At 36.7% G+C, this 24,420-nt stretch overlaps 1 protein-coding gene across 1 annotated transcript; it reads right to left on the bottom strand.

The window, feature by feature from the left end:
* Positions 1-12,262: 12,262 nt before the first annotated feature.
* LOC121941335 (meprin A subunit beta-like) lies at positions 12,263-22,949 on the bottom strand. The gene is given in 16 exon segments (XM_042484113.1): positions 12,263-12,319; positions 13,919-14,199; positions 15,193-15,366; positions 15,842-16,052; positions 16,181-16,437; positions 17,140-17,355; positions 17,956-18,030; positions 18,033-18,104; positions 19,698-19,916; positions 20,935-21,113; positions 21,594-21,711; positions 21,818-21,896; positions 22,151-22,194; positions 22,290-22,340; positions 22,758-22,785; positions 22,908-22,949. Coding segments are annotated over 16 exon segments (2,103 nt in total).
* Between the last annotated feature and the right edge of the window lie 1,471 nt (positions 22,950-24,420).

The raw sequence follows: 24,420 nt of genomic DNA, 5'->3' as shown, positions 1-24,420 counted from the left end.
TGTAATGTTACAATCTGCAGCTGATACTTTTAAGATTTCAGTTAATTTGTGCATGAACTGGAGTGATGGGTAGACTGCAAGCCCTGTGGGAATATGTTTCGCTGCTTTTGGTGAACCCAAAATGCAGGACATAGAAATGTTTCATACTTCTCTCAGTTTTTAGGAAATGTTGCTAGCTGAAGGACAAGGTATTGAGTTTTTGAATCAATAATGTGACAGAAATGTCATAAAATGTGCAGTCTTGAAATGAAATAATATAATTTTGTTGTTGTATTGATAATATCAGGGCGGTGAGACAGTTTTACTGATAGAGCTCAGAGAGAAGCATGAACGTGTTGGATAGCAGCGACAAAGAGTCGGTAAGCTTGGTATTTTTGTAGTGGAATTAGGGCTGCACAGTATGGGGAAAATATGCAATAATGTTGAATACTGTGATAACAATATTACTTGCAATCAGATATTAAAGTGTATTCAGTTCTGCCTTTCAGTAAACTGCTAAAATACAACAAATTGCTTGTTGAATTTAAAGAAAAAACATGGGAGGCTTATTTCCAAAATGTTTTTATTGAACAAATTGAACTGAACACAAAAATGCAACAATTAAAGACATTTTATAGTTCAGTTTTTTTCCTGTTACTCTCTCCAAACGTACCCACAAAATCCCAGAGTACGATATCACAGTCTCTGATGTGTTTATCGTGCAATTTGAAATTGCGATGACAATTTGTTTTTAAAACGTGATGTATTGTGCAGCCCTAAGTGGAATGTACTTTTTGTTGTAGAGGCAGAAATTATTTTGTTCTCTCAGTTTTTATTTTCTTGGTTCCACGTCGTGACAACAGTGGAAATGTACCCATCAAACCCACTCAGTCAAACTGAAACGATGATTTCAACACAAGTGCCCTGTGACATTCAAGCTAGCTAACTAACCAAAATGCTGCTATAACAACAGGTTGTGTTACACCTGCATGAATGGATTCTGATGGAGCCGTTGCAGATGCCTTAGAAAACACTTTCCTTCCATGTAATGAAATGAAGCAGTGATTTATTTTAGCTTCTTCGTAAAGACGGCTCATTTTTCACTTTGTTCCTGTTAAACACAGACTATAACTTTTACTGATGATATGATGATGATCTAGATTGTTTTGGTGTGAGTTGCAGAGTTTTGATATCAAATATAATAGAACTAGATGGTATCAAAGTATCAAAATATATGTTTGAAAAACTCAGCATCAGTTAGAGTTGGGTTGATTTCCGGTTTTGCTGGTCCAGTCTACACGCTTTAACCTATTTAATATATGCAAACTGGCAGAACCAGAATGTGTCATTATGTGATGTTGTGGCAGTTTTTAAAGCAGCTACTCACTGCACTAAATCCAACTGAAATTGCATTAGTTATAAGTAATATGACAGCGTGATTAATTTGAACTTACTAATGGAGCAATAAGTGTCACACAGGTTGTGTGTAGTGTTGACAGCAAGAGAGAGAACAAATTTTATCGGTGCACGGCGGTGCACGTTTGTTTACTTCTTGGATCGGTGAGAGAAAATAACAAAGTTAGTCTATTGAAAAGACTAAAACTGCACTGATATTGTTGCCAAAAAAAGAGCTGTCCTTACTGGCTGCAGGTGTGTGAGCTTAACTTTCGTTGGATGCTGTGTTATATTATATCTGATGCTTGCTTAGAAAGTGCCACAGCGAACGAGGTCTGGCTAATTCACAGAGTTGAAATGAGGAATTATTCATACGTGACCTACTTTTTTCACTACATAAACCTAAATACAGTGTCAGCTCGCTAGAGGGAGATTGCCGGGAAACTGAAAGTGTATGCTAATATAAATTACCTTTGCTAAAACCAAACTAGGCTAAGGTTACATGTTGTAAGCTATTCTATATGTAATTCCCAGGAAATATCACAATATAAAACGTGTGTTTTCTGATTTAAAAAGCAATGTTACAAACATAGGAAGATAGCAAGCTGGCTACACATCATTTAAGTGTTCATATGTCGTAACATGTCATCAGTCTGATCTCGAGCGCACAGCTGTTAGCTCCGTAGTTTGTTTACAAGAAGTAACAGAAGTGCATATGAAATGGATAGAGTTTAGACAGAGAACTGGTGTTACGCTTAATATCAAAGTGGTTTGAACATTTCCACACTGGCCCAACCTTAACAGCAATGTTTCTTTCCAGAAATCCATGTAGTTCCATTATATTGGAGAGAAGGCAGACATCTGTATGGCCGATATCTTCAACACTTGTCAACTCAAACCAGAACAATCTAGATTGATAACTACTGCTTTGCATTTAGAAGTTCACCATTTAGCTAAAAGTAATTGTAAAAGTTGCACAAATGAAGAAGAGTCATGAAGTCATCAAACTGACTCAGTAAAGTGCATTAAAGACCCATATTTACTTGGCTAATATTTGCAAACAGCAGCCACTATAATATACTGGCCATACATCACTAAGCAAGGTGGTAACAACAAAACCTGTAGTGTGCTGAATTTTGCAAGTGTGAATTATTGCTTATGGATTTACCTTTTCATTTGTGAGCTGAGGAATGAGTTATTTCTTCCCTTAAACTTCCAAAGTCTTGCTTTATCCTGTGAAGTGTGTGAAGAGCTGCAACTGTTCCACATTGTAGAGCACAAATATAGAGCCCACTCCGTTTGTATGGGTAATGTGATTCGAGTATGTGAGAGAAACATGATGTCCATATAAAACCAGAAACTCTTTTGAGCTTTTGGACATATGGGCATCTTTGTCTGTCTGAGACCTGTTTTTACAAAATTTTGTGTTGTTACCTACCCCCTAAGAAAATCTGTTTAAAATCTGCAACTAAAAATATACAAACAGAGTTGAGGGCAAAGTTGCAGTTTTCAAATACTACAAAAAAACATATTTTTTTACCAGCTTTACTTGTATGTGCCTGAAATGTGACTTCCAAAGTTTCCACTCGAGAGCGCCGCTGGCCAAACAAATCTCGATTTGAAACGTGAATTAGACTCCAACCACTTGACTGCACAGCACTTTTGAATCAGCAATCTGTGGTACGGAAGCGAGATGGTCAGCGTTGTCAGTTGCTTGTAACTAGTCATTCTCACAGAACAATACCAGGTTAAAAATCAAAGAACACTTCCAAAAATATCATGTGTCATTTGTTGCATAGGTTGTCAAAGACTGACTGCAAAAAATTAAGCTTCGATAATGTCAGAATATTCCTTAAAGGCATTTGAAGTTTGATTTCGTCGTTGATTTGTACTAAAATGACACCGTCAGTTGGCTGTAGAAATAGTTTGGGATCTGTATTTATGTTGGGTAGGCGGTGATCTCTAGTGGCAATAGTAATTATGATCGGAGCGAAGAGGAAGTCAGTTAACGTAGTATAAGAGAGACAAAGGTCAGATTTACAGGACGTGGGTGGGTCAAACAAACACTGGATTTTGATCTGCTGTTTGTGTCCTTTTTGAATGTCAAGGTTGATGTATTTTAACTTGCGTACGTGACTTAACATATGTAACATGCTTTACTTACATCATGTACTTAACATTAATAAGTTTACGTGCGTGTTGTCAGTTACTTGTAATTAGTCATCCTCAAATAACAATACCAGGTAAAAAAACTAACGAACACACTTTCTTTCCAAAAATAATTCACCATTTTTTGGATAGTTTGTCAGGGATGTGCCGCAAATAATAAATCCTCGATCATGTCAAGATATTTCCTTAAGTCATTCAAAGTTTGATTTAGTTCTTGATTTTTATAAGTAAAAAAGTTTATAAGTTTTATAAATACTTGAATTATTACAGAGCAAAGACGATGGCAGGTAGAAGAAAGAATAAAGAGCAACAAGGTCAGCGCAGGCAGGAGGTCGATGTGGATGGACGGGTCAAACAAACACAGGACTTTGACCCAGGACACCAGTTTGTGTCCTTTGTGAAACCAAAAGTCAGCATTAAGTTATTTTAACTTAACATACTTAACTTGCCTCATGTACGTAATTTAAGTTAATTTACGTACGTAATTTAAGTTGCGTAACAAACATACTAATTCTAACCCAAACTCCTGTCTTTTTCTAAATAGCTTTGTTGCCTAAACCCAACCAGAATACAGCTGTTTCTCGACTTTAACCACGTGTTTAAAACTGTGACCATCAGCGGTCATATACTGCATGTTGTTTTTGGAGTCGTTGGTAAATGACCAATCGATGGACGGAGCTCTCTGTCCCACTCTGTGTTCATTTTGTCCATATTTGTGCACTTTTTCTGAAAGCTTCAGATACAGACGAAACAAAGCAGCACTGCTGGAGATTGTGGAGACATTGTAGCGGAGTTCAAGCGAGATACGATCGTAGGACATGACGAAGACATTTAATAATGGAGAAACAAATCTGTAACATATAATATTACACAGTGTTATATATGGAAATGAGTGTAAAGAGTTCTCCGTCTGCGTGTTGCACAAACATTTTTGGAAGGGCTTGGGAAAATAGTGTTTTGATGCTACAACCTAATAGAGTTCGACCAAAACTTTAAAGAATGAATCTGAATACAAAACAACACTACTGGGACGCTAAATAATGATAAAAGAAGATGGACTCACTCTTGGAATTAACTTCAACAGGATCAGTTTATAAGTGAAATATATGTGTATATATATATATTTTCATCTTGCATCACATACTGGAGGATGGTACCGATACTGAATCTGTTAGAAGGACAAGTGTTTGGTGAGCATTAACCCTTTGAAATCTGGACTGACATCACTTTTCTTGTGCTGCTTTCAGGCACCTTTTAAAAGTATTTAACCTTTTGAAATTGGTGCGATTTCTTTAAAAAACATGGAAAAAAGGCCATGTGCAACTTGACAAGAAATGTTCCACAAACCACAAGACATTAGCAGATTAAAAAAATTATTTAAAAAAGCTAGAAATAAATATCTAGGAAAAGAATTAGGGGAAGAACTACGTTTATAATTATCAAAGTTATATGTTTAAAATTAGGTTACAAAATTATTATAATATTTTTAAGCACGTTATCCAGGGCTTCTCCATGTAGTTCTTTTAACTAATTTTCAAATAATTTTCTTTTTAAATTTTCAGCTCTTTTTTGGGGCCATTTGTTGTTGTTGTTGTTGGGGTTTTTTTTCTTATTATTTTCAAGTAGTTTTCTTTTAAATTTTTTACTAATTTCTTGCTAATCTTTGCGTCATTTCTTCTTTGTTTCTCATGGCTTTCCTCCCATGTATTTGAAAAATTAATCCAATTTGCTCAAGTTTCAAAAGGGTTAATGTTAGCATAAGGTTAAGGGATTCTGTTTGTGGTTTACATAGAAAAGGGCAGAGCAGGCTTTTTGATCGATGGCTTCAGCTGAGAGTTGACGTGACTCCCCTCTCTTTATGGATCAATCAGAAAGCTAAATGATTGATCAGCGTTTGACAGCATCGGTCTGAGTCGAGGCTTACGCTCTGTAGGCACGAGCGTCTACAGAGCAACCTTAGCTCTTTTTAGCAGCGTTAGATGTTAGACTCAAATATTTATTGTGGCTGCTGTCGACCTGAGTGATATAATATCAAGCTGTTTGCTGCGTGATGATCCTGTTGGGGGTCGGAGTTCATTGTATCTTACCAGCTGAGCTCTGCGATAATGTTTGTTAACACAGCGATTATCACTCACATTGATTTTGGGATTGTGGGATTTTTCTTATTATAACACGCTGAAAGTAGTTTTTCACTCTCGGTGCAGAGGGTGTAGGGTTTTGTTTTACATATTAAGTTTGTGCTTTGCAGGTGAAAAAAAGACAAGTAAGAACACAGTCTTCGTTTCACGCTGTTCACCCTGCTGATGTGATATTAATGAACTAATCAGGTTTTATCTCCAGGGTGATGATGTGTGCATGAGGTTAAGGCATTTAACTCATTAAGGTGAGTGTGAACACAATCCAGCTTGACCTGATTTGAACATTTTAAGTGGAATAAATAAATAAACGTATATAAATGTCAAAAAAGACACTACAGAACTTTCCAAAGGGTTAAGGTTAGTTTTCTTCAGTGTCAAAGTAATCCAGTTACAGCTCCATGTATACACTATAATTACGAGCTGCAAATAGGTAATTCGGCATACTATTGATGGTGAAAATTGGCCTAAATATCAACAAATATAGGCAAAAAATGTGGAGCCCATAAAATAAAATTACGCTTCCTGTTTACACCCTACAAAGCCACAAATTTATGGGAACTTGAGAAGAAAGATGTACAGCACAGTAAAGCAGTAGATTTTTTAAGCAGTCCTTCAGCAGGGTTTCCATGGTCATGAAATTCCTTTTAAAACTGTTTTCCAGGCCATGAAATGTTTTGGAATTAGTAGAAAGTTTTAGAAATATTTTGAATATACATAGTTTTTGGTGTTGTTTAAAGAAATGTTCCAAAAAATCCTGAAACACGTCTAACATTACCCGAATTATGTTAAAATCCAGTGATGCGCTGCGCGAAAGTTGACTAGATTTTAGTTTAGTATTCTGCAAAAAAGGACAAAAAAAGGACGTTTTGAAAAGTACCCGTTTGGTGTTTTGTCATGTGCAGCTTGTTGGCAGCGTGATTGTCGAATATGCGATTAAAGAGCAAAAATGAGCAGTTTTCTTATCCACAGATGCTTGGGAAGAGTGTGCCTCTAGGACTATTCTTTTTAAAATGCTTAAATAAGACGATGGTGATGCGATGAAAAGCCTTGGAAAAGTTGTGGAAAGGTTGAAATGCTCGGCTCCATGCTTTTTTGTTGGAGTCCTCCATCCCTGTCGTCACATCCGTCTCTGTGGCTCAAACAGACGTCTTCCTCTTCCAGCTTTTACAGCTGATTGCTCGCCGTCTTCCCATCAGTTTGAATTAAATTCTGGCTTCTAAAAAACGCAGTGAGATGTAGTTGTCGTTGTGTTTTTCTCCATTACTTTATGACATGATTTCTAAGTGTTTAAGTCTTAACATTTCACACCTAACGTCTCACTGCCGTTTGGGTCTGACAATGAACCAAAGTGCAGCTTTAAGTCAGTTTATCTTCTGTTTTTCTGTCTTCTTTTCGTCTTTGCTGCTCAGCGAGGCTCCTTCTTTGTGCACTGACAGAGATTCAGGGCTTTAATTTCATGGTGCCTGACCTCTAGGCCTGACTTTATAAGCTCTCAGCACATTTGTGCATTAGTGTGTGTGTTGAAATACCTTTGTGTGTGTGCATGCGGAGGATTAAGTAGCAGTAAAAAGTTCGTTTTTGGCTAATTAGTTATAATTTGTTAATTAGTTGCGGGAGCTGTCTAATGTGTGCATGGTACGTCTGTAACGTGTGTCAGACTGTTGTCTTCCATCAGTGTGTGTAGTAGAGCTGCACGATATGAGGAGAATATATGATAAAGAATACCGTAATACTACTTTAAATAAAAAGATACGAAGGTGTACTCAGTTCTGTCTGTCAGTATACTAATAAAATACTACAAAGTGAATTTAACAGACAGGGATCATTTCTGTCTTCAAAAGGCAACAATAAAAAAGTGATAGTGACATTTTAAAGTGCAGCTTTCTGCTGATGCTCTCCCTCAAATAATTAAAAAATGGATGAGTTTTTATTGCACGAGTTGACATTGTGATGACAATATAAAAAAGTATTATGCAGCCTGAGTGTCGTCTTATAACTGAAGCACTACATGCCTGTTCGCTTGCAGTTTGAGCACGAGTGAGTAAAGTGCATGTGCAAGAGTGCAGCCAGCCGTTTATACTGTGATGTCTGTAGTATCATTCCTGTGAACGAAGCACACCTTATTTAAGGCTCATCTTTACAGCACAGATGATAGAAGGTGAAGTTCAGTGGTGTTCAGAAAATATAAAAAAAAAATGCTTCATTCTGCTCAGCAGAGCCGGACACACATTTCACCGACAGCTCAAGGTTTACGTCCTGCCTACACGTATACAGATGTTTTTAAAAACTGATATTTTCCTTTAGGTTTTGGCTTCTCGTCCACATACAGATGGAGTTTTAGGTCACCAAAATAAAATCAGGGTTCCCACGGAAGTCATGGAATTTAACAAAAACCAGTCATGGAATTTTGTTGTTTGTCATGAAATAGGTACAGTAATCCTCCGTGGATAACCGTCCACATACTGTCACGCAATAACAAATTTCTCCAGTATGTGTTGGTTTGGCGTTTTGTTCGCCATCACATAAGTTTCGTCATTTTCTCCTTATATTCCGTCTTCCCCTCCACGTATGCCAGCTAGCTGAAATTACGTTTGAAAATAGTTTGACTCCAATATGTTTAAAAAAATGCAAGTTTGGCAAGAAAAAAAGGTTATTATTAAAACATCAGTTTTTAAAAAATAGATGTATTTGTGTAGATATGGCCCTAATCACAAAGACTGCACTTTAGATGAAGGGGAGTAAGAACAGTTACACAAAAAAGGAAGATTCTCCTACAAGATAATTACAGAACCTGTAAAGGGAACTGGGGGAAAAAACATTAGATGGTGAAAAACAAAATGAAATAAAAAATTATGTTGGAAAAAATACATGGTGGAGAAAAAGAATGGGTTTTTTCGGGAGAACGATAAAAGGAGGTTTTTTTTCATTGCCTAATTTTCAACCATCAAAAAGAAATTTTTTTTAAAAAATCAGATTTTTTATGCATTATCATTTTTTTCACCAATCTTTTTTTGTTCACCATCAATTTTTTACCACCACAAAAAAAAAATCACTGTCATTTTTTTTCATCTAATTTTTTTCCCACCATCTATTTTTTCTCCTTATGTCCCTTTAGGAGCTCTGTAGATAATTACAAAAAAAAAATCACTTTGTGGGACTTCAGGGACTCTGTAGATTATACCTTAAAATGTATTTTAATTTTGAGCCGTCCTGCAGTTAATGTGATACATATTGGCAGAAAGTGTTTACTGGTCGTAGAAAAGAACTGTGATTTCATGTGAATAACAGACTTTTTTTAATCTATGAATTCTGATTTAAAGCTGCATTAATTAAAGGATTTTTAATTTGGCCAGAGAACCGAAGCAACTGTCAAAGGTAGACTAAAAAGCTCCGTATAGCTGTGAACATCAGATTCAGGTGATTTTTCTCTGCAGGTTTTGTTCTGTGATCCACAAAAACAATTAACTAGTGCAGCTTTAAATGCCTGCGTTACGTTTTATGGAATGTAAATAAGTACATTTACCCAAGTACACTACTTAAGTACAGTAATAACAAAGCTTGAGTATTTCCATTTTATGCTACTTTATACTTGGATTTTTTTTTTCTCCAATACATTTTTCTGGCGGCATTAGTTACTTTCCAGATTTATTTTATCAATTCAAAATTTAAATCAGCTGATAAATTATGATGTAACAGAGTTGAGGAGTGTACTGAAATTCATGTAAATTAAACGTGGTTCCTGTCAAGTAAACTCAAAATTAGATACATTTATTCTATATCTATTTAATCTATAGATTAGACTACATAAATTATATAAAGTAAATAAAATTAGTCCCAGTTTAACCAGCTGCAACATTAAAATGATGGACACAATGTTGCATCAATACTTGTAATACAACAATGAGCCAATCTGCATAATGAGTATTTTTACTTGGTACTTATTTAAATGCTAATTCTTTTGTCGTTTTAATTGCGTTAAAGTTTGAATGCCCTGTGCAATTTCTACACTGGAGTATTAATACTTTTACTCAAAGGTAAACTATGCAGGACTTTCCTGAAAAAGAAAAAACTTCTCCCAACAATTTTTTCTTTAAAGATCACAAAAAATATTAGAAAAAAGTGACCAGAAGCTTTTCTATAAAAATGAGCAAAAATGTTCCCAGAAAAAAAGGCCTAATTTTTGTCTTTAAAATCACGGAGATTTTTAAAGACAAAAAAGGTTAAAAAAGAATCTGAAAAAGAATCGATAAGGAGCATCAATGGTTGTTTTAAAGAATGTACGGTCTATAAAGTTTGTCCCAAAACCATGAAACTTTATTGTAAAATTATTTAATCGAATTCTGTTTTACAAACCTGTACATTAACGTGAAGTTTGCCGACTTTTGAAAATTTTAAAATTCAATCAATAATTTTAGTATTGACAGTTCTAGCTGTGATAAATTATGTAAATCACAAAAAAAATTTTAAAAAATCATATTTTTTAAATTGCAAAATATCTAAGGGAAAAAAGGTCAAACATTTGAATAAGAACCAATAAGGAGTATCGACGGTTGTTTCAGACAGTGTATGGTCTTTAAATTTGCCCCAAAGTCAAAGAAAAGTCTCGACATTTATTGGTAAAATTTGAACCCTGGTGTTGATCCTGCATGGTAAACCTTTGAGTTAAAGACCTGAATACTTTTGCAGTGTTCATGTTTTGGCATTTTTGTATAGAATCGGTCTTATGAGCTCCAACCTGAAGAAATAAGAACAAAGAATAAAACAAAAAATGTTGAGCTTCATAAACTCTGAGAGCCAAGAATGACTAAATTCTAACAAAACTGTCATGATTGGATCAGAAGGGGGAACCTGCACAGGTATTATCGTCATTTGTGTCCTCAAAACTGCTATGTCTGTAGTTTTTTAGTTTTTTTTTAATTCAAAAGACAATCTGTATGATCATTGTTGCCATTTTTGGTTGAGCTCTTGCTTTTGGTTTTATTTGAATCAGTTTGGTCAAGACGCAGTTTGTCGAATGTTGTGTAAAAGTTGGATTTTGAGGGAAAAATAGAATCCGTACAACGATAAAGCTCCCGTGAACTTAGATTTAATTACCATAAATATATGTTTATGGGATTGTTATTGAATGTGCAGACGCTGTTTTTCTGTCTTTCACGTGTTCTTCTTTCCCGCACTTTGTATTTATCATCTGGATTTGTGTGCTTTTGTAAACTTTTTTGCAAAAAAAAGTTGGATTTTGACACGAGATGTTCCAGAGCACAGTGGGATATTTGGAGAATTGGGATAACTGATACAGCCACAGAAATCAGGACTTTTCTCAGTAAGACATTAAAATACAGAGTTAATTTCTGTTCTCACATAATCGATCCTCAGTCCTACTTTGTGAAAATGTCCGACAGGTCAAACTGGACTGAAAGCAAATTATTTTCACCTTCTGTTTTGAAACTTGTTTCTAAAGGAAGCACAAAGTGAGGAGGTCTGTTTGTATGACACACGCGTGTGAAACTGTGTGAGTTCGTTTGAGCTTTCCGGCCTTCCAGCTGAGTGAATCATGGCGCTCATACCGTTTGTCTTTGAATATCTCATAATAAAAAAGATGCTTGACATGAACTGACGTGTGTCTGGTGTTTTTGGATCAATGAGTGACTGACTGATAGCTGTTATAATGAAAAGATAATAGATTTTTTTTTTTATTTTCTTGTTTCTTTAATTTCTTTGTTTTTCTTCAGAAGCATTTGAGGGAAAAAAATGACAAATAAATCTACCAATTTTTTTTTTTGTGACCGTGAAAAGGTTTAATTTCACTATACTCGAATAGACAATGTTAGTTATTATTCTTCATCAGTCCTACGATTTATATAAAATCACAATTAGATTAGATTAACTTTATTAATCCAGAAGAAAACTGAAACACAAGCAGCGCAAAATAAAAAAGAATTACACAACAAGATAATAACATGTTAAAAACAACAGTTTATGAGTTTCCAAAATGTATAGTTGCAGCTTTTGAACTATGTGAAACGTGACACGTTCATCCTACCATGACCGAGGGTCTGTTTACACGGCAACGGTTCTCGCATGAAACGTCACATTTTTGTGCAGAGGCATTTTCACAAAACTTCGGGCACATGTCAGTGTGCTAAAACAGAATACACTTAACTCAGAATCCATCAGCAAATGCTATAAAGACGCTGGAAAATAAAAAACGGTCAGATGTCCTATCACAATGTTAATGAAAGTAGAAAAACTTTGTGTATCTGCCGCATGACTGGGATTCGCTAAAAACTTTAATAGATTCTTCTTTGACCGTTGCAGATAATATCAAATATGTGTGCAGAAATGCTTTTTGGTGTTGAATGGGACTTTTTTTCTAAATCAACTCTTTAATGCAAACTGTTCAGATGTGTTCTGCCAATTAAACGTATTAAACTAAATATGCAGCGGCCCCTCTGTGGTTTGCTCTTGCTGTCATTTCACTTTTCCAAATTTGTTTCAGCTGAACGTCACAGTTCCCTGGAGCTGATTGGAGGGTGATGCAGATCACCTGCTGTGCAGAGTGTGACTGACTCCATGATGAAAATTTAGAGCAGCTTGGTGCATTTTGCCTCTGGACCAATCAGGGTGTGGCGACGCCCGTTCTTCAGGGTTTAACAGAGGATCAGAAACACCCGCTCAGGCCTTTCTGATCCTTTATCGACCCAGTGCACACGTCATTTTAGCAAATATGATGTCAGGAAGAAACTGCTTTTCTGGTTGAGGGTGATTTTGAGCTCTCTGAAACAGAGGTGGAGGAAACACTAAATACTTCTTTTTCATTAGGTTACCTGCATAAATAGAGATCTATCTGTGAAAGTCTTGTTTGCCAAACAAAAATCTGAAACCTCCTTTATACAGAAATGTTTATGATCATCGTTAAAGAGACTTTTTTTTCGTTGTGAAGTCACTTTAGTGTTTGTGTGTGAAGCTTAGTTTGTTTCTGAAAATAAAAAATGAAGTTATGAGTCGTGATCTCCCCCCTGTGCAGCCCCATCACCCAAAATAAAGTTTTGACTTGGCCACTTTTTTTTTATTTTCACATTTGTTTATTTATGTTATGTTATTTATGGGATGTTACACTTAAACATGATCATTACAAAGCTTGCTTCAAAGGCTTCACCAAACTACCAGGAATATAATCTGGTGGAGAAGATATTTATTTTACTAATTTATTTTTTCTGCCTAAAACAATAAGAGAAACAGCAGCTGTAAGACAAGCTGCAGTGTAACCGCTCAGATTATATCTGCACCGACAGTTTATGTCCAAACACACCAGACTCCATTTAAAAAAACAGTAATTTTAGGCATATAGAGCCATCACATTTTTATATCTAGATAAAGCAAGATGGTTTTATGAGATTCATTTTGTTTCTGTCAACTTTGAATGACGTGTGTTTTATGTTGATAAAACTGACGTATATTTAAATGAAGTCTGGTGGGTTTGGCAAAAGTGATTTCAGAGCTGGTTTAACAAAAAGGATCTTAAACATGTATGCTGTAAGATTTTAATTCTAACATCCACATTCAAATTATACATGAAAAGGATTCATAGATCCCTCAGTGGTGTGCTGTCTCCTCTGGTTAGTGCTGACGGCTTCATGGAGCAGTGAAAGATGGTAAAAATGTGTTCGGCTGCTACTGAAATGAAACAGAGAGACAATTAGAGCAAATTTTTCAAACACTATTAAACTCTGACACTTGGGAAGAGGGAAATTAGCAACAAAAGAAGAAATGCCCCAATAATTAGCAAGAAATAAGAAAAACTGCAAGAAATTACCTGAAATCTGTTCATAAATAAACAAGTAAAATTTAAAAAAGAGAAAAAAATGAAAAGAAAATTATCCAAAGAAGTGTGTCAAATATTATAATAATTTTGTAACATAATTATAAATATGTATTTATAATAACAAAATACATTTTTCCCCTAAGTTTTTAAAAATAAATTACAATATTTTTCTAATTTCATGCAATTTGCGGAAAATTTCTTTCAAATTTGCTCATTGCCTTTTTTTCCCACGTTTTTTAAGAAGTCACACCAATTTTCTCAGGCTGCAAAGGTTTATATACGGTACATGTGAAAGGTGTCTGAAATTGAGCAAACAAGCAGCACAAGAAAAGTGACGTGGTTTTAAAGGGTTAAGTAAATGAGTTTGTTTTGGATGCATTGGTGAATTATTGCTCTGATGCAAAGAAGCGCTGACATTAACGCTCACCTCCATGAATCCAGGCATGTCCTGGATGATCACCCCCTCGCCGCTCTGCTGCTGCCTCCTCCTGCTCCTCCTCAGCCTCCAGGCGTTCCCCACGATCAGCATGGACACCACCAACATGGCTGCTGCCACAGACACCGCCACAGCTGTGACCAGCGTGGAGTTATTATCAGCTCCCTGCGGGGCGCCTTGGTCTGCGGCCTTCATCAGACCGGCGTCAGCGTGGTCTGCAGAGCGGGGGAGAGGCTGAGAGGCCAGCAGATCAGATATATCTGTAGACAAGAAAACAACAAGCGGGATGCTTCACAGACAGGCTGAGTGCACAGTATAGTTTGTGATAACCTGGTCTCGTCTGATCTGCGTTGTACTCGAAACTTTGGGAAAAAACGACCTCTGACTCAGAAAAGTGCAATGGAACAACCTTCCAAATCAGGATTCCAAATCAGTAACTCGGGCAAGATGCACTGTGCAATTTCCACACTGAAGTATTAGTACTTTTACTCAATGGCAAACTATGCAGGACTCTCCTAAAAGCAAAAAGAGAAAAAAATACACCAAAAGTTTTTTTCTTTAAAAATCAGCAAAAATGGTTCACCAATTTTTTGTCTTTAAAATTGCCAGAAATTTTTCAGTAAAAACAAATGACCAAAAATCTGAAGAAGAACCAAAAAAAAAGTATTGATGGTAGTTTTACAGAATATATGGTCTTAAATATTTTCCCCAAAGTCATGGAAATGTATTGGTAATAATGCACTAAAAGTCTTGGAAAACTCATAGAATTTTGTTTTTCAAACCTGAATAATAATATGATGTTCGAGGACCACTGACAATGTGGTCTCGTGTAATCCTGCGTTCCTTTGCACTCAAAATTGGGAAAAAAACGACCTTCGACTTAGACGAGTGCAATGGAACAGCATCCAAGTTAGGACTCCAATTCAGTAACTCGGGCAAGATCTACGTAGACCGAGTCACTTGAATTGGCGTCATAGCAATATGGCGGTGCACATGGTTTATGGGAAACAGAATTACCTGTTCATCAATTTTTACTTTCATGTGTTTGTGTTGTGAAACGTGCATTAAAACCTTGTGGTGGCATATTTCCTGCAGCTGATTTGTGTTTGATAGAAGTCTTTGCGAGCATGTAGAAGCCTCCTAGTGTACTCCTCGCATCTCTGTTAGCCACCTACATCAATAATCTGCATGTTGCCTTATCAGAATCAGAAAAACTGACATGTAATTATTGAGTTCTGACTTGCAGTCCGCACCTTCCACACTGAACAGGAAGTAGGCGTCGTCTCCTTTGATGTAGTTCCTGCTCTTCAGTCGGCTGTGGGTGAGGAAGGAACTTGTTCCGGTTCCTGGGCCTCGGTAGAAGTAGCTGCCATCAGACGCAGTCACTTTAGAGCCCACCTTCCTGGGATCGTCCCAGTAAAACTCGCCTGCAGAGAAACAGGCGAACTGTCTTTGTTTGACCAGCAAAACAACAAGTCACGTGTAAAGATCAAAAAGAGAGTCTAGCGAGCTGAAACCTCCGAGGCTGAAAGATGAAGTCAAAAGAAAGCGCCAAAAACTGCAGTTCCTCTAATGACCACTTGGGGCTGGCTCAAAGTGAGTCAGTCTCCATGGATGCTTTTTTTGAACAGCTGGCCAGAAAGTAAACCTGCAATCCTGGTTTTAGCAGCAGCGTTCACATGCACACTTTTTCTCACTCTGATTGAAATCAATCTGAATCAGTCTGAAGATTTTGGGTCAACGATCTGGTGTTTACAATGTAATCTTTTGGTTTATTTGTTTTTTTTGTTTTTTTTAATGTGAAACCTGAGCAAGTTTACAAACCAGTGTGTGGCTACTTTTGTTATTTTTACAGCCTGAGACGGTTCATCAAGCTTGCTTCAAGCCCCCCCCCTCTATTACCGTCAGATGACTTCTTGTCGGGGTCCGTGGTGACCATCCGGTGCATGTTCATTTGCTGTCTGATGTCAGAATGCTGATCCATCAGGGCCATAGTCGCCTGTTGCCATGGACACGGCCACTTCAGGTTGTGGTCGTTGGGGCCTGAGGTCAGGTGGAAGTAGGTGGCCATGTACCCCGGACGGTCACTTCTTCCGTTCAGGTACACGCCGACCTACAGATCACAGCAGTGTGAAGTAACTTTTACAATCACAGCAGAAATCTGTGCAAGCGTGTGAAGGTAATGTAATAACTCTGAATTTCTTTAAGATTGAGATAATAGAATATTTAAAAAGTATTCACCTGGAAGGAGTAACCAGCTGCTGACAGGAAGCGAGGGCTGTACAGTTTCTCTCCTGCTGCTGTGGTGGCCAGCAGGCGGGTGATGTTGCGGATGTGCCAGATGTGCTGAGGACACTTTGTGGACGACAGGTTGATGTCATCCAGAGAGAAACCTCCCTTTGAGGGATTATTTCCCCTCACGCCCTCAAAAACCACACGGGCCTTCTTTGTCACCTCCAGATTAATGTTGTGCAGCTCCCAGGAGCCCATGACACCTCCTGGAAAGAAAACCGAGAGCAGACATTAACGTCAGTTTATTTATTTATCTATAATTTAACAAGTTACACATATTTTTGTTTTACATTTTACATGTTTTTTATTTAATTTTAAAATATTTTTATTTTATAGTGTTTTTTATTTTTATTTTTAATTTTTTTTTACAATGTTTTTTATTTTTATTTTTAAATATTTTAAATTTACAATATTTTATTCGACTGGCATTTTACTATTAAAATCTTTTTATTTTTTTAATTAAAAATTCTAAGGCACACATTTTTATATTTTTTACACACTTTAAACACTCACATTATACATACTTATATTTTAAAATACTTACATATTAGTGCTACTAGTTTTTATTATCATTATGTATTTCTATCTTATATTTTTTTGCTATTTTCTACATATAATTCTTTAATAAAGTATTTCTGATTCTGTGATTGAGGTTGAAACTGAAATATCTTTAGTTTTTTTATTTGATTTGAGCCTCTTTCACATTATTCCGATTATATTAACAGAACATATCAGCAAATCAGCAAATTAAATGGCTGTTATCAGTTGTTGTTGGGAGCAAAGATTTGATAACTATGTTTATTGAGTCAAAGTCGGGGTTGCCAAAGTCACAAACTTCCAAATCATGCATATGGGAGCTTTCATTATAATATATTGGAAAACACAATGTCTAATATTGCATCTGTTACCTGAAATGCTCTTGAAGAGCCTCAGTTTGCCGCTGGGGTTTGCCTCGTCATACTCTCGCACCCAGACATTAAGAACATCGTCAGCCGCCCCGCTGTTATGGAGGAAGAACTGCAGACACTGGGCTCCAGGTTTGGGGTAAAGCCAGCGACTCTCCAGCAGTGCCTGGGCACCAGGTTCAGCTTTGGCTGTGCTGAAGTGCATGAAGTAACCTTTTCCTAGAAGAAAACAGGGAAATGTTGGGCCTCAGAAGTTTGTACATTTATTGGCACTTCATTGTTGTCAGTTGAGTAAAGTCTCCTCCAGATCCGACAGCCTCAACTTAAAGTATATGAGCAGTAAATCTCAGAATTATCTTTCATTTATATAACAAATAATGAAATAAACATGCTCTAAATTAGGTCTAATAAATCACTAATAAATTTGTATTTATATTCGAACAATAATTCATGTGTCTTTATATCCAGCCTGCACTTTGCACAGGTTATGCTATAAATCACCTTGTTTTTGCATATGTTCAGACAGCAGTTATCTAAGAGGCTCGATAAGGTGATAAAGAAAGCTTTTGCTGACTGGACAACAACACAGATGCGTATAATATAAGATTATACTGTATATCTATCTGCATTTTCCAGTGTTTCATTAATAAGTCACCATATTCAAAGATAAGAAGCCATTTTTTGGTAGTGCATAACTCCTACACTTGAGCGTTTGTAGATATATAAGAAGCTTTCAGAGTCTCCAGTAAATATCAAAAGTAAATTCCAGGACTTTGAACACATTTCAGCACTATAAAATTGATTTGTTATGATTGACACCTTTGCATTGTCCCATGTTGGAGAAGTCGGTCTGAGGCCCTCCGCTCACAGAGCTGCGATGCTCCCACACTGCATTCCAGCACCCTGAATCATCCCGCAAATGTTCTCCTCCTCAAAGTTACAGCTGTCCACGAAAGTCGAAGACTTGGCTGTTGAGAGGAAACAATCACAGGTTTATCTCTACAAGACATTCAGCGATGTGGTAGAGGAGCACAGGTTGCCACATTTCAATAAAACTCTCGTCGTTCAAATGAAATACAGTAAATATTTTTCAATCAGTGTGACAGTTTAAGTGCTGTTGGACCCATCCACACCTGGAGGATGGCTTGTCAAGCTGCAAACTTGCATAGATCTGCTGGTGTTGGTTAAAATCTGTGTCAAATCTATAACTAAAAAAACTGAAAACTGAATTACTGAAATAATAATCTGATAAATTCTTTTTTTTCTGAATTAACAAAATTATCTAATAAATTCAGAAAAACAAGCAAAACAAACAAATTTCCTCTATCACAATTCTGAGATAATTATCTTTTTAAAAAAAAATAGACTGATGATCTGTACCCCACATTAATGGAGGACACACATTTTTAAAATATTCATTTAAAACTGATGATCTCCTCATGTTTTTAGACTGGCGACGCTGTTCCTGCCTGTATCATCAGGGACCATGACTAAATGTAAGATAGGATGTGTCCTTTTAGAGAGTATTTTAGCAAACATCAGTATTGAAAAGACAGTGTAGATCTCTGGGTCTCATCTGCGCTTCAGTCTAAATAATTATTCAGTGGAAGCTTGTTATGTAAGAGTTTTAAATCAGGACACCTTTGGTTAAATCTGTTATCACATATCCAGATTTTATTTGCCCTCAATGAAAGGAGATCAGAGGAACCAGATGCTGATATGTCACTGAGCTCCATCAGTCTGATGATAACTGAGGCTGAAACTGCAGGTCAAGAGCAAAAGCGCCGGCACATAAAATATAGTTATATCATCTCGCAAAACAAGTACAAGAAAACATGAAACGGAAAACAGCTGCCGACCTTCAACAGTTCAGAGTACGACTGATCTGAGATCTGATCTGGCTGCATGAAAGATAAATGGGAAATGGTATTGCTAAGGACTTATATATTAGAGACTATGACCAAAATTATCAGTATGATTTATTGCATGTTAGTGTTAATGTTTAGTATGTTTATGCTATTGTTTGATGGAGAGAATGACGCGTTAAAATGACTCACTGCAGTTGGACCCAAAGAAAACCCTGAAATGATTGCTGCATTATAAATACATGAGCATTTAGGGCATCTCCAGGGTATTCCCAAGGACAAATAAACTAGAGATTGTGCCCCAAATGGTTAATATATATATATCAGCATAATTTCTTTCCAGACAAAATCAGACCTGCCTTGTAACTCAGTTAGGTTATATAGGACAAAAATCACTCCTAATTTGTACCCAGCTAGCACAACATGTGATGGGATGTGATTTTACCAAGTTGCAAGAAACATTTAAGTGTAATGTTCAAAGAGCATTTTAAGGATGCATATCATTTCAAATAATGTCCCTTGAGGTTAAGACATAGCATTGGTTGCACTGTACCATATGTTTGTGTCATGTCAGAACGTTTTTAGAAGCAAACATTGCTAGCTGGATAGGCTGATATAATTTATTGAAACTCAAAGTGCAGTTTCAGTTCTCAGCTACTGTTTAATGGGAAAAAATAACAAGTTAAGATGACTCACTGCAGTTGTAGAGTTGGTTGAGCTTGGCGAGGTCACTCGCACTGAAGCCCATCCTCTGACCAATCACGTCCATGAAGTGGGGGATCTTGGTGACGATGGTGGGCTCAGAGCCGATGTTGAAGGCCGTCTTGCTGTAGTGCATCACAGAGCCGTAGTCATAGGGAACGCCGAGAGCGTTGGACACTGAGTCATCGTATGTTCTGAAGTTGTGCTCTTTGCCTGAGGAGGCCAATATTGGATTTTTGTAAAGATGGATAGAGCAAGCTACTGCCAACTTCTGTAAAAATGGTAACATAGTATTCAGATAGAAGCATGCATTTGGAGAAAAACAGAGACAATAATACAATTTTACATACAATTATTTATTATAGGAAGAAGCAACATTGCAAAGCACTCTTTAGTGATTTGTCCAAAGCTTTTGACACAGTCGACCATGATGATTTCAATATTAGACTTCTGAGCTCAGGACTCTCAGACAAAACAATTGCTTGTTTATCAAACAATCTAGTAATCAGTCTCAGTGCATAAGGTATGATGGTCTGTGTTCTGATATTGTATCTGCCCTTACGGGTGTGCCACAGGGCTCTGTGCTAGGTCCTCTTTTTTTGTTACTATTTATGTGAAAAACCTAGGTCAGAATGTGTCAAATGCTACTTTGTATTTATGCTGATGATACTGATGTATATGCAGCAGCTCTTGTACAGGCTGCTGAGAACTCAAAATGTTTTTTTGGTTGTTGAAAATACACTGCATGAGCTGAAACCTGATGGCATGATCTGGCAACCTGTAGACTCTTACATTGGTGCACCTTTATATATAAGGAAATTCTTGGTGTGCTCCCAAACTACCTATTTTTTTTATATCAAGCAGAAAAATACCATATAGTACTCATTGTGTTCTCAGGAGCTCTTTATACTCTCTGTCCCAAACATTCGCACAGAAATTGTAAAAAAGGACTTTTGGGTATTCTGCACCCTCAGCCGGGAATTTTATTGCAGAATGACTAAAGGAGTGTGTGTCACTAAATGTTCTTAAGTCTGAAAGCAGATATTATCAGATGTCAATGTTTTCAGCCTGCCTGGTTGTGCAGCTGACTCCCAGAAAAATCTCTTTTGACTTACAAATAATGCTCCTTTAATGTAGATTTTAGAGATGCTTCATCTCAATGTTAAATAAAAGTTACATTTAAAAAAAAAAAAAAAAAGCTACTACATGAGGTGTTACTGATTAGTGTTACCAGATTCAATACGATCCCACATGATGGTGATGTAATCATCCCGGTCAGCTCTGGACTGCTCATGCCAGAAGCCCAAAGCGTGCAGGAACTCGTGCTCAACAGTTCCCAGGCGATCACAGTTTTTACCAATGGACAGCCGCTGCCTCCCGATACGCTGGTTTCCTACAGGGGAGGAACATCTATACAGAGAGGGAGAGCAAGATGCACTCTTAAATGGTCTTTTAACACTTTGAAACTTGGATTGACATCAGTTTTCTTGTACAGCAATCAGACGCCTTTTACAAGTATTTAAATCTTTGCAACATGATCAAATTGGTCTAATGTCTTTCAAAAACATGCTGTCATTTCCTGTTTTTGTACCATTACTTTCTTTCTTTTTTTTGCTAATTTCAGACAATATTTTTTGCAACTTTGTCCAAATTTTTTGCCAGTATTTGGGTCATTTCTTGTGAAGTTGCTCACTGCCTTCTTTTGAAAGAAATCAAATCAATGTGCTCAGGTTTCAAAGTTTTAAGCTGCGGAGAAAAGGTCAACATTAAGATACTGCAGTTTCAGAACAGAAAAGCAGAAATGAAGAAAAGAAAAATGTGCATTTGAATTAGCACTGAAATACTTGTGTTCAATTGTAGAGTTTCTATGAAGTGAACAGAGCAGCTCACCCGCTCCCTTTGTAAACAGAGATGTAGTTCTCCTCTCCTTTCCACGGTGTGAAGTCGATGCAGGTCTTCAGTCTATACTGGTCAAATGCTTTCAGGATCACTCCCTTTGCGTTCAGTTCTACATGTTTTAAAGACAAAAAAACGTGAGAAAGCCTCTTAATTTGGTGCATATCTATAATAACAGATAGATAATGAATGTGAGTTCATGGATCACAGTGTGTTACCCAGACTGTCCTCTAGGTAGTAGGGAATGGTCGTTGGCCAGCGGTACTTTTCTCCTATGATGGAGTTTCTGTTAAATGTCTGATGGGAATGAAGAGAACAACAGTTTTGCCATAAGGGATGAATAAAGGAGAAACTGAATTAAACTTTAACTTCTGTCATTTACTCTTTAAAATACAATTTGTGCACAAAAAAAGAATAATGTTCTGAAAATGTCCTATAGTGTAGAATTTAGACTCATATGTAAAACCGTACTGAAACACGTCTACATGTGCAGATTATTGAAGAATAGCAGCAGTCTTTTGGGTCTTTGGTGTCTGTGCACACAAACGTACTTCAGACATTTCGATATCTCCCTCCAGCAGGTCCAGCCCAGCCGCTGCAAAAAAAAAAAAAAAAAAAAAAAAATGTTGATCATCGATGAGACATAGTCAGATTATACAGTGACGAAAAACAAAAAATGTGTCCACAAACCTTCATTGATGTTAAACATGTCCCAGTCTTGGCCTTCATCTACGTCGATTTCTGTGGATGTAGAATCAATAATATGCTGCTCAGTAATGGGAAAACAGGATGCGTAAAATTATCATGTTAACATAATTATTATGTCTTAACATGGATCTATTATCTTTTTTTAAATGTCCCGTGTATTTTGAAAATTATTTATTTTTTATTATTTATTTACTTTTTGAAGTCATTCCTTTTTATTTTGTTCCTGTTTTTTGTGTGCTAATTTTCAGGTCATTTTCTTTTTTTTTTTAATTACTCATTCTTTCTCTTTCCCTCTCTCTTTTTTTCCACAAAATTCTTGCAAATTTTGAGTAATTAATTGTTAAATTGCTCATTGCCTTCTCCCAATGTTTCTTGAAAAACAAGCATAATCTAACCTCAGTTTAATACATATACTCAAGTTTTTGTCCAACATTATAATATGTGACTCACCTGTGTCACCTGTTAGCTTGGCTGCTGCCTTTAAAATACACAATAAAATATGTCATAATCATCAGAATTATCATCACAATGTCACTGTTTAATATTGGAGATATGATATGGATGTTAATGTCATCCAAAAATGCAAATAAATAAACATACCAGTCCAAAGCCAAAGAACAGGATGGTCCACCTGAGTGCCATGTCTCCAGCTGCAGACACACACTCGGCCTCTGTGCTGCTGTGTCTGAAGAAATGCCGCTGCAGCTTGTTTTTGTACAAACGAAGAAACACTGAAGAGCATGCAACTTTCACATGAAATGATTTTTATGACTGAGGTTGAGGGAGATTACACACTGTCAAATTAATTATTAATTTATTGATTAGCTTATCTAAGTATTGTAGCCACACTAATAAACATATACAGGTGCAGATGGTTTTCAGAGTTCAAACATGCAGGACACACACAGACACGACCTTACCTGACAGTCCAATTTTTGCACAGGCAGTTTTAACAAAATGTCATCCTCTATCTGGGGCTGAAAAATGTAACCAAGAAAGTTCCTTAAATCACCCCTTTGGGATGACTCTAAGAGTGAGTAGGTCTCTCATTGACCCCCATGTTAAAATAAAGTGCTCCAGGGTGACATTTTTCTGTGGACTGGCACAGAAATCAGTATTGCAATGGGATTTTTCCATGGGATTTTCAATAATTGCAGAAAATAAGATGTGTGCCAAACAAAAGTAGGAAGGCCTCTGTATTCTCAAGGCAGGTGAAACAGCAAAGCAATAAGGAGGTGCTCTTTAGTTCAAAAAATGAAAATAGTTGAAAAAATAAGCTAAATCAAGGCACTGTACTCGTGATAAAAAGCTTAATTATAAAGGCTAGTTCATGGTGGAACAGATAAATCATGTTTTGGCCACACAGTGGCCTTCATCATGTCCAATGGGCCATTTTTGCAGATATCACCCTACTTCTACTCGAGTAAAGAAGCCTGGTTACACCAGTGGGTGGCAGCAGAGCGTCATAATGCAGGGTCTCCTGGAATCACTGACAGCTCTTCATGCAGACACTCTGCAGACAGCTGCTGCTCATATTGTCCTCATATTGTAAATGCATACATGTGTATAAAATAATGCACATAACACCCTAATATGTCATCATATTTCACCCATAAAAATATGGCACCTTGGGTTTGAATATTCCACTCCGTTTGATATCATATGCTTGTGCAAGCCCACAGCATTTATATGATTTTTAATTTTTTTTAATTTATATCTCAGTTCATAATATTCTTTTCTCATGTCGAATTAGATTTATGTAGGAGTTTGCTCTACAGCAGGGATACTTTCTTAGCTTCAGGGCCACTTTTACAAAATGACAGGGGCCCGGGGCCAGACGCAGCAGCCCCATACTTGTTTCACTTGAATGTACAAATAGTTATGAGACCATAAAGACAAAAGAATAAGCAAGACGGAAATTGAATTGTACAGATCTTGAGTGATAAATCACCCAAAAGTATAATGCAAAAGCTTTTTTGCTGTAGAAAACCTTTCTCTCAAGTGTTGAGAATCAGAAAGGGAAAAAACAAACATTAAAAAAATGGACACACTTTTCGAGAAAAGTCCCATCATTTTTTTTTTTTGCAGTTGTTTTTTGCAGTGTATCCCATTA

The sequence above is a fragment of the Plectropomus leopardus genome, chromosome 3, assembly GCF_008729295.1.
Source record: "Plectropomus leopardus isolate mb chromosome 3, YSFRI_Pleo_2.0, whole genome shotgun sequence".
NCBI classification, from domain to species: domain Eukaryota; kingdom Metazoa; phylum Chordata; class Actinopteri; order Perciformes; family Serranidae; genus Plectropomus; species Plectropomus leopardus.
This window is presented reverse-complemented; position numbering and strand designations above follow the sequence as displayed.